This window comes from Hydra vulgaris, chromosome 15, assembly GCF_038396675.1.
Source record: "Hydra vulgaris chromosome 15, alternate assembly HydraT2T_AEP".
Taxonomy (NCBI): domain Eukaryota; kingdom Metazoa; phylum Cnidaria; class Hydrozoa; order Anthoathecata; family Hydridae; genus Hydra; species Hydra vulgaris.
In genome coordinates this window covers 55338081-55350000 of record NC_088934.1, presented here as the reverse complement: position 1 = coordinate 55350000, position 11920 = coordinate 55338081, and the positions used below count along the sequence as shown (strand labels likewise).

The 11920-nt window shown below is 26.0% G+C and overlaps 1 protein-coding gene across 1 annotated transcript in view; it reads right to left on the bottom strand.

Annotated features, from left to right (window-relative positions):
• The window catches only part of LOC100204448 (E3 ubiquitin-protein ligase Itchy), a 111475-nt gene that overhangs the window by 14504 nt on the left and 85051 nt on the right, over positions 1-11920 (bottom strand). The window contains exons 18-20 of the mRNA XM_065819107.1: positions 11068-11165; positions 10923-10984; positions 8455-8588 (exon numbers count right to left, since the gene is read on the bottom strand). Coding sequence (XP_065675179.1) covers positions 8455-8588; positions 10923-10984; positions 11068-11165 — 294 coding nt within the window. The remainder of the gene's footprint in view (positions 1-8454; positions 8589-10922; positions 10985-11067; positions 11166-11920) is intronic.

Below are 11920 nucleotides of genomic sequence, written 5' to 3'. Positions count from 1 at the left end.
ACAATTGACTATGAATCTAATCTAAAAATAATAAATTCAATTAAACGAAGTTACAATCTATTGATAGTAAGTATTCCGGCCTATTGATATGTGGAGATTTTAACTACTTTTCGATTAAATGGAATAAAGAAAACATTGGCGAACTTATTAATAATTCAGATATTTCTGCTAAAGAGTTCTTAAAATGTTTAAATGATTGTTTTATAACACAAAACGTAATTAAACTAACTTTTCAAATTAATGAATTTAAATCCACTAACGTTCTTGACCTAAGAGTCAAACAAAAGAATAATTGATTTGAATCATTTTGATAATTTGGGTGCACTTAGTCACGGTCATCAGATCCTAAAATTTTTGTATTGCTTTAGAAATAATTAAAAAAAACAGAAACAGTAAAAAAAAATATAACTCTGTACAAATACGGCAATTATAATGGCTTTTCTGATATGCTAAATAGCTACGACTGGCATCTTAAATTCAAAAATTTAGATGCTAATGTTTCATACAACAAATTTGTCGATATTTACAATAAAGGTCTTATATATTTTATTCCAACAATTACAAAGGGAGTTGTTAAAAAAAAAGCGCCTTGGATGAACTCTTACTTAAAAAAGTTAATTAGAAAGAAAAGAAACCTCTGGAGAAAATGTTTACATAATCATTTTTTAAACAAAGCAAATGTATTAGAATACAAATCAATTAGAAATAAAGTAAAAAAAGAAATTAAGAACCAAATTAAATTATATGAAACAACCATCACCTTAAACGTTAAAAAAAAACCAAAAGCAATTTATGCGTATGTTATTTAAATGTACAGGAGTAGATGGAGTTCACCCATTTCCTTTAAAGTGTTGCGCAGATGCGTTCTCACTTCCTTTATCACTTATTTTTAATAAATCGTATGACACTGGAATAATTCCATCGATGTGGTTAAATGCTAATATAACACCATTATTTAAAAGTGGAGATAAATCGGAACATCAAGTTATCGACCAGTATCACTTACTTCAGTTATAAGTAAAATAATGGAACGTATCTTAAAAGTTACATTTATGTCGCACTTAGAAAATAACAATCTCTTGACTAAGGAACAACACGGATTTTCTAAAAAAAAAACTGTTGTACAAACCTTATAGAATCTATGGATCTAATAACTCAAGCAATGGAAGATAATTTACCAGTAGATATCATTTTCCTAGATATGAAAAAAGCTTTCGATTCCGTGCCTCACAACAGATTGTGTCTTAAACTAAAAAGTTATGGATTTAACAAAAAAGCAGTTAGATGGTGCAAAAATTTCGTAAGTAACAGAGTGCAACGTGTCGTCTGCAGGTAAATTTTAAAACTGCGATAGTTTAAAAAAGTTAATGAAAAAACAAACCACCATTATACTTTTGTAAAATTTTTGTTGCTATGGTTTCTATGTTGTAAGATAAACATGTTGTATTTAAACTTTAAGCAACTATATAGGCAACTATAAGCATAAAATCTACAAAATATAAAGAAAAATCTACAAAAGCATGTAAATTAAAAAAAGCAAAGATTATAGTATGGATCCTTGTAGAACTCTGCATGTTGTATCTAATAATTTTGATGAGGAGATATAAACAAAACATTGCTTCTTTTAACACTTTATATTTTTGGTTGACAAATTTTATTAAATATTATCTTTATTAAAAAATGAGAGAGAAATGCTTAAAATCTTTTATGTTCTTTTATATTCTTTTGAAATTGTTTTTAGATCATATTTAATTTATTTTTTTAAAATCATTTGATAAAAACCATTAAAAAATAAATTAAAAGTCAAATTATTACAACTAGCGCAAAAACCTTACGAACATCTGAATTATTAAACAAAATCAAGATGAAAAGGGAATCAAGGGAAAACAACAAAATTTTTTTAAGATTTCTTTAATATCTAGTGATCTGCCATTGTTATATTTGTTAGTAACATTTCAATATGTTTCAGCATGCTTTCAGAGAGTTTTTTTAAAAGTATTGCAGAGACATGTCCTGAATCTAAACTCTTTTTATTACTGTCATCAATCATAGTACAACACTCACGACAGACTTTTTTTCCTCATTTTCTTCCAAAGAGTTTCTATTGGGTTGAGATGGCACCAGGCACCATTTTGTATAAAGAAAGTTGATTAAAAAATTTCATAAAAGTACCTCGAAGCGGGCTTGTTTGTCAAGGTTTATGTTTTGGAGTTATAGAGTTGAGAGAGGGTTGTAACCACAACCTTATTAGCCTCCTTGACTGTAGTGGCCTTCATGGCCTTGGGAAAGTGAATTGAAACAATTAAAAAAAAAGTTTTATTCCCCTTGCCACTAAAGCAACTAAATGATTACATGTGCACTATGTTTGACAGTTGGTTGGTCGGTTATAAACCAGGGGGACAACACACTTGTATTCGTCTTCTACTTATCAGTGAAAAATTGCTTTCACTAATAAGTAGAATCATAGAACCATTGTTTCTGTGTTTAATGCATATGTCTAAGAGCAAACAACTTTTTTTAACCATAGCGTTCATAAACTATGGTTCTTGTCCTGATATGTGACTTTATAAACTTAGATCTTTTTGAAGTCTGATTTGAACTGTTCTAACAGACACTTTTTCAAGCAATAAGGAGTATTTTTTTTATTCAGCGACAATTATTAGGCAACTCGCTTTAATCATGCATCTTAGTATCTTAGTAAAACGCTCTTAGTATTTAATCTAACCAGTATGCTTTTTGAGGAATTACTCCAAAGATTTTAATGTTGTGCAAAAATTAAAAAAAAATTAGTTTTTAAAATTCATCAATTATGATTATGACAAATTGTTCAAATTTTGAAATATTAGTCTTGAAGTCTTTGGTGCATTTTGTGATTTGAGAACTAGAACAAAAAAACTTTAATAAAATGTCCAGTAACCCCTTGTTTGAGTAAAATAAACTGAAAAATATATATACTTGCTATACCATAAATGCATATATATAATACTATATCAAAATACATTTCCGCGCTCAAAAGATACAATTATTTAAAGTTTAGAAACTTCTGAACATTTTACAGTTAAAAAAAAAAAAAATAATTTCTTTTCATTTTAGCAATATCTCAAGTCATATCAACTTACAGAACACATCCTACACCCTAGTGGAAACATTTCTTATGAAAAAAAGAATACACAAGAAACAGATTACATTTTCAAAACCACCGTACATTGTTCTGTTATGACCTAGATTTTGAAAATATTTTTTCGATATCTAAAAAAGTAAAAGGAGGTTAAACAAGTCTAGAAATTTTAGCGAATAAGATAAATAACTTCCAGAAATGGTGCTTTCAAAAAAATTTTGTAATAATCATACTAATGCAAAACAAGAATGTTTTAGAAAAAAATTCATTTTTGTAATTTACTTAAATTTTTCTTTTTTCAAAGCAAATTAAACAAACTTTACTCTTACTTTGACTGTGACTTTAATCAAAATATGGCGTTTCAAAGGTGAATTAATTAATAATATTTAAACTTTGAAAGCGCGACTAACGATATTACAAATGCAACACGTAACAAAACACAAATTACAATAATGAATAAAAAACAAAACTCATTAAATCTAAAAGCGGTTTTTAACTAACCAATTTCAAATATTTTAGCAACAAAGAATAATTTTGATGGTTATTTTAATATAAGTTAAAACAGTTGTTGGTAAAAGTAAAACATCTAACATTTTATAAACATGCTTTGATAAAAAATACATTTTTAAAAAATTCCTTCAAGTAATTATCCACAAAGGAGCAAACAAGCCTCTGAATTTTTAATCATATTTTTACTCAGCTCTGGAAAAATGGTTACAAGGTATCCAAATGTCACAAAAATTATTCAAAATAGTTTCATAAAGCTATTGTTACATACAACTCACGTACGACTATATATAATTTATTGTAAAAAGTTAGTTAATAAAACATGAAACAGTTAATTATTAACTTGTTATTTTAAATATCACTAAAAACCACAACAACAAAAACTAAAATCTTCTTTTTAATTGTGTCCAAGTGTTTGGGACCCAATCATATTAAAACACTAAGAACACACCGCTAAATGTCCTTAAAACATTACTTAATTTTTTTTTCTTTTCGTATTTATTACAATCAAAATTTATCAACAAATTTTAAATATCATTCCAAAAAAATATGTCGTTTAAAAATTGTAACCTTTTAAAATTATTTTTTGGAGTTAATTGGGGAATAATAAACTATAAATAATTACTTTTTAAATTAAATAACAAATTAAATAATAAACTCTAAATAATAACTTTTTAATGAGAATAGATTTTTGGATGAAATATTAAATCTGTCAATTAATTTTAAGTTTGAGATATTATGAAGCAAAATTTTTTTCTTTTATTAAAACCAACATGGCACACAAATTTTAGGTTTAATATTGTTACCAGGCTCCAATCGTTGCAATTTTTTCTAAAACATTCTTATTTTGCATTAGTATGATTATTACAAAATTTTATGAAAGCACCATTTCTGGAAGTTATTTATCTTAAATACTAAAAATTCTGGATCAGCTTGTTTAACCCTCTTTTATTTTTTTAGATACTGACAGAATATTTTCAAAATCTAGATCATAACAGAACAAGGTAGGGGAGACCGGGGCTAGTTGCAACAAAATTTAAAAAACTGCATTTATCTCCTTAAACTTTAATATTTTTGAAATTTTTTTTTCAGGGTTATAAAATAGATCTTAGTGACATGTTAATCCAACATTGATAAATATAATATAAAACTTAGTTATTCCGCAATAGTGAAACAAAAATGAAAAAAAAAATGTTGCAACTTACCCCGCGTTGGGGCAAGTTGCAACAGTGAACGGGGCAAGTTGCAACACATTACTTTAAAAGAATAAGCCTTGTAGAGTTCACAGAAAAATTACTAGTCAATCTGTAATTTCTATTTGGCAACAAAAATTTTATAATTACAATAAAAGAAAGTAGTATTTTCCTTGAGTTGCAATACATTTATTATGCAAGACTTCACATATACCTGACTTGTTTAGTAAACTAAAAACTGTTTTTGAAAAAAAAAAGTTCTCTTGGTCAAATAAACAACAATTAAGTTTAAAAAAAGACAAGAGGAGTATTTAGGATATTAAGTTCTGTTTTTTTCTGTTTTTAGGATATAAAAACACAATAACAATTTGTTTAAAAAACAATTTTTTTAATGCAAAAAATTACATTAATTCTATTTTAATTCACCTTTAAGTTTTTCTTTTTGATTGTTGATGTGGAAGTATTAGACTTTCTTTTTTTAGAACTAAGTTCTTTTTTAGCCATAAGTCACTGTTTTACTGGAGTATCTGTAAGAATTTCTGCATACTTTCTCTTTGATCTAGTGAGTATTTCTTTCCTAGGTTGTGCTTTTGGCAGAGGTCTTACATTCTCTGGGGAAAATTCTAATGATGCCAGAGATGGAATTGCATCTGAAGTTGATATACTAATATCAATACCTGCTTTAGATTGAGTTTCTGGACGATCAGTAACAAATGATGGAGCAAAATCTGCATCTGAAAATATATCCTTATCATATGGGAATATTCCTGCCACTCTAAAACCAGATGTTATGTTTTGTTGTGTAAGAGAATGCTGTAAGGCTATTTTTGCAATTCCTGGCAAATCATATATACTCATTGTTTTTCCTGGCCATTGTTTCATCCATGAGTATTGTGCATTAGCTACGCATTTTTTGAATGGTCCGAATACAGATCTAGAGGTTGCAACTTATGTGAGCAATGAGGAGGGAAGGAAAGCAAAACTATACCATTATCTGTACACAATGTTATTAATTGAACAGATAAATGAGACTGATGGTTGTCTAAAAGCAATAGCACAGGACTTTCTTTTGTGGGCTTGACATGCCGAATAAAATGTTTTAAGTAAGTAACAAAGCACTCTTCATTCATCCACCCTGACCCATTCGAAGCACCAATGCATTCATTTGGTCCATCACGAATAAAGTGATCAAAAAATTTCTTTCTCGGAAATAGAAACATTGGAGGCACACTATTGCCACATGCATTTATAGCTAACACCATTGTCACTAGTGTCCCCCGTTCTTGAGATGTTAATGCTCCAACTTGCTTAATACCTTTACGAGCAATTACCTTGTTTGGTTTTTGCACAGTGGTGATACCAGTCTCATCAACATTGTAAATATTAGATGCAGAAAAATGATTTCTATCTAAAACATCTGATAATTTTTGAAAAAATACACCTACATTAGCACGATTAAAACCAGTTGCTCGTGCAAGACTTGTTGCTTCTGGAGTTCTAATAGACAATCCTGAATGTCGATTTAAAAACCCTCTTATTCAGTCAGGACCAGCCATTGAAAGTTTTAACCAAGATTTTGGAAAATTAAGGTTATACTTTATAGCACATTCAAATGCAAGTTTTCGTGCTTCATAAGGTGATAATCCAAAATAAATATCAGAAGCTGTTGATATATATAAAGCAATAGCTTTTTCTTGTTCTAAATTGAAAACTTGGCGTGATTTTTATAACCAGGAATAGGTAGCGGCATTCCCATATAAATAGCTTTTTTTACTTTATTTATGTAACGAAAAAGAGTAGAGTAGTGGATTCCATACTTTTTTGCTGATGCTCTAATCAATATTTCTTTTCCATCAATAACATAGTTTGCTACCTCTACTACCATTGGATAATGACCTGGTTATGGCTGCCTCTATTACCACTGCTGTTGGATAAAGTCCTTTTTCAGTTTTTCTTTTATAAGTTCTCATTTACAATTTTTACTTAAGCACAAAATAACAGTTTAATCAAATAACAATAAAATAAAAAAACATTAACGTCATTTTACACAACTTAACCTACATCATCATTTATTTATATATGAATGATTAATGTATCTTTGCATATATGTATACATGTATATATATATATATATATATATATATATATATATATATATATATATATATATATATATATATCATATATATATAAATTTAAAACAAAATTTTGAGATAAAAATAAGTTTAAAAAAAAATAAAAATAAAAAAAAATAAATAAATAAAAGCTTATATAAGTTGTATATGTAAATAATATATATGAAACGTATTTATATATATATTTATGTATTATATATTATGTATATATACATATATGCTATATGTATATTATGTATATATATATACATATACATATATATATATATATATATATATATATATATATATATATATATATATATATATATATATATATATATATATATATATATATATATATATATACATGTATGTAATATGTATATTAAACATAATATACATATAAAATACATGTATATATACATAATATGTAATACATAAACATATATACATATATATACATATGCTTTATATATATTATATACATTTACAATTTATTTAAACTTATCTTCATCATAAAATTTTTGTTTTCGTTTATATTTGTTTGCACTGTTACATAAAAATAGCGTCCATTATTTTAGAAAAAACTAGTTAAGTGCGTAAAATCAACAAATCCTGCAGCTAATTTATGATTCTACTTACCCCAAGCAATTTGATGCAACTTACCCCATAGGCATCATTATTACTCGAATCATTGTATATAATTATTTTTATTAAAAAAAAAATTTTTCTTTTGACTTATCGTGTTTGAAAAAGATTTTTTTAACTTAACATAACTGTATTATGGTCATATACCTCTAAGTTTAAAGTAAAACCCAAAAAAACTTCAAAAACGAAATTTAGAATTTTATATCGAAAAAAAAAAAACATCAATAACTTTTGAAATTTTTATTGAATAACTGTAAGTTTTTTACAGCTGACGCGTTAAAGTTATAGTTATATTATTTAAGAAAAATTTAGGAAAATATACAAAAACCATTCTTTAAACCGCATTGTTGTAACTTACCCCTGTTGCAACTAGCCCTGGTCTCCCCTACAGTGGTTTCAAAAATGTAATCTGTTTCTGGTGTACTTTTTTTTTAGAAGAAATATTTCCACTAGGGTGTGAGGAGTAGTTCAAAAAAATATGAAGTAAAAATAACGTTAACTGAATGAGAAAGTATAAAAAGAATCTTTCATTGACGAAGAAAAATTTTAAATAAAGAATAAAACAAACTATTTCAAAGCTACATGATAATATGTTTTTAAACAATTTTGATTAAATTTATTTAGAAAGATTTTTATTAATTTAACTTTAAGATTTATATCAAATGTTTTTTTTTTTTAATTTAGTTTCATACAAATCTAAGTAAATAAGTAAATATTTTTTTATTTTTCAATTCTAAATAAAAAGTTTAAGCTATAAAAAAACTATAAAAAATAAATATATAATAAAAGTAAAAAACAATTAAAAAATTTCAGTTTAAATTTTTGCACAATAATAACAATCAATAACAACCTATAACAACCATTAACTTACTTTATCCATAAAAGAGATTGATAGAATTCGTTATCTATTGTTTCCATGTCTGTTATTGTCAACTTTTTATCAAGCATACGTTTATAGAATGGCATACTAAATCCACGGTCAATAAACTTTCCATGATAAAGTGCCTAAATTTTTAATTTGAAGTAAAATAAAAGCTGCTACTTTTATGTAAAATTTTTTACAATTTTTAATGAATATTTAATTTTAATACATTAAATATTTAATTTTACGACAAGATTTTTTTTATAATAGACTAAATGTTGTTCATTTTTTTTTTCACTTCTTTAATTGTTACTGCTTACTTTTGAACTGAAAAATGAAACTTTTTTGTCATAAACTGTAAAATGCTTAGTGATGAATTAAGAAAGCATTTCAGCAGAATAACAACAAATACCTAAAAAGATGCCAACTTGCTGAAGTCACGCAAGATTAAGTTTTGATTGATGGAGTAAATGATGATTCATATATTAACTGAATATCTAGTGCTTTGAAAATATACTTAGAACATGAAAACACATTTCTATAGAGTAACACTAGTTATACCATAAATGAGTATTTACTATAATATGGTATTTACTATCAATAGTAAATACTATATGCTTGTGCAGTTACTATGATAGTATTTGTAGACAAATAACAAGATAGCAAATTTACAACCGTGAGAGGTTGTTGTGAGAGGTTGTTGTGAGAGGTTGTTGTGAGAGGTTGTTGTGAGATGGCAGCTAGAATAGTTACTAAAACAATTTACTTTGACTTAAATCAAAAAAAGTTAAAAAAAAAATCTGAATATTTTTTAAAAAAAAATTTAATAATATTTGAATTTTTTCTAGATGCTTTTATACTTTAACTAAAATTTAGGATTACTTATGTTGTTTGAACGAAGAATGAATTATAAAAGTTATAAGTGCAGTTTATTTATTTATATATGCACATTATAGTGTTATTATAGTGTTATTATAGTGTTATTACTTTTATAATGTAGTTAGTTACAAGAGTGTTATTACTTTTCTATTCGTAAGTTTATTGTTTTATTTTTTAACTTTTTCGCTAAGAAATTGAAGTTGATACGCCCCTTGAAAACAAAGAACATGGTTTCTGCATAAACTAAAATTTTGAAGACCAAATACTTTTCCAGAATTTGCATTTTGTGTTTAATTCAACCCTTGATATATGTTAATACAAAATATTAATATCATTTTTCAATAATATAAAAATGAATTTTCTGCTTGAATTTAAGAATTGTCATTTGTTGAAAGTTTTTTCTTTGAGCAGAAAACTTTTCTTTGTTTTGCTGAAAATAAATAGAAATAGTTTGCAGCTTCAAAAAAAAATTTCTGTGACTGTGAACAGCAATATTTAAAACATCTGTGACTGGAACAACAATATTTTAAACTTCTATGACTGTGAACAACAATATTTAAAACTTCTGTGACTGGGACAACAATATTTAAAACTCCTGTGACTGGGACAACAATACTTAAAACTTCTGTGACTGGAACAACAATATTTAAAATTTTTTAACTTTTCAAGAAAGTTCTCAATTTGTTTTGAATGCTGAGCATTCTTCTAGAACATTCATAAATTGATAGAATTGTCCAGAAGGTCCAAGAATTCTGAAATTGTTAGGAAACCGTTTAGACTTTCAAAAAACTTCCAGAATTTTCAAGAATGTTTTCGAACTGTCTGAAAATAGTAAAATTATTAAAGCCCAGGTTACTCAAACTAAAATTTTAGTTTGTGAATCGATGAATAAATAAATAGCGAATCCTATTTGAATTATTTAATTTGAATCAAGAGGCTGGTTGCATCCAGCAGTTGCATTTTGCTATGCGTGTAAAAAATTTATAAAGAAAGATCAAAAAAACTTCAGTATGCATCTTGAGGATTAGGACAAGTCCTGGGTACTACATTTTACTGGGTATTACATTTCACTGGTACTACATTTCACGTGCAAATATTGCATAAGAATTCTTGAAGATAAAATGAATAACTGCTTCTTGCTTAAATGTACTTTTTAAATGTAATTTTGTAGAACTTTAATGAATTAGATATGTGTAATACATTTAAGTTTTTTTAATTCCTTATTTTATTTTCCTATTTTCTCCTTCAAAATATATTTCTTCCTTTTATACGCTAAAGTTTTTGTTTTTAATTTTTTTACTTTTTAAAAATTATTCAAAAAAAACCTCTAAAAAACAGATATGCATAAAAAAACAATTCTGAACACTTATAAATCTGGACTGGACTACTTAACAAATCTTTTTTAAACGTTGTAAACTTCAAAAAATTTTATCAAATCTTTCTAATTTACACAACTTAGCATAAATTATAGTATAAAACACCATACTTTTAATTGTTCAAGTTGTTAGAAAATTTGAAAAAACAACAAAAAAAAAACAAAAAAAAAACACACTCAACAAAACAACTTAGTACCCACAAAATTTAAAAAAAAAAAATACCATTGCTATGACACGACCAATAAATCTAAAATATTCCAAATGATCTGGATTTACATAGGAAGCTAAAATAAAATTGAAACAAAAATTTAAAGTATTTAAAAAGTATAAAAATATTAAAAAAATGAAATTCTAAATTTTGTTTTACCTGGGTTAATCTGAAGCGTGTATGACCCCTTTCCACTGTATTCAAATAAGCAATACATTGGATTCATGATTTCTCGAGAAAGCATAAAAAACCACTCTCTAAAAAATTCAAAAGACTATAAATTTCACAATTTTTCAAAAATGTAGTTCATCTGTAGAGACAATTAAAAAAATTGCTATTTGCTAACTAAATAAGATCTAATTGATTTTTTATACAACATACACATGTTTGTGTATGTATGTATATACTTGCAAAAATTTGTTATTTATAATAATGATGTTGATAAATCTAAAATGTAGTCCAAAGCTTCTTAAACTATGAGTTGCAACCCCAAATGGGGTTGCTTAGCAAAACATTAGGGTCACATGATTTTATTGTAAAAAACTTAAATGCATCAATTTGTATAATTGTGTATGTTTTTGTATTCATTGGGCAAAATGGTAACATCATGTTATAACCAATATTAAGTCAGTAAGAAATTTGCAACCAATTTAGTGATTTCCAGTTGTTATATTTTTTAAAAATATAATAACACATGTTTACAAAAAAGTAAAATTCTTTGTCATATACAAAATAAACATATTTAAAATTTTTATTATTAATTCACAGATTTCTGCTCGGCTTTAACTGCCAATTGTTACATCAAAGCAATCATGTATGCTTTTTTTCACATTAAATGAAATAATTAATGAAGGCCTTATTTTTTTTCCCCACAAGTTCACAATAATCTCTGCACTTCTCAAAAGTTTAAATAATTTTAAAATTAGAAACATATATACTTTGTTTTTGCAAAAAGGTATTTTAAAGTGAATCAGTTTTATCTTTACCTTCCTATTTTTAACCTTTTATGGTT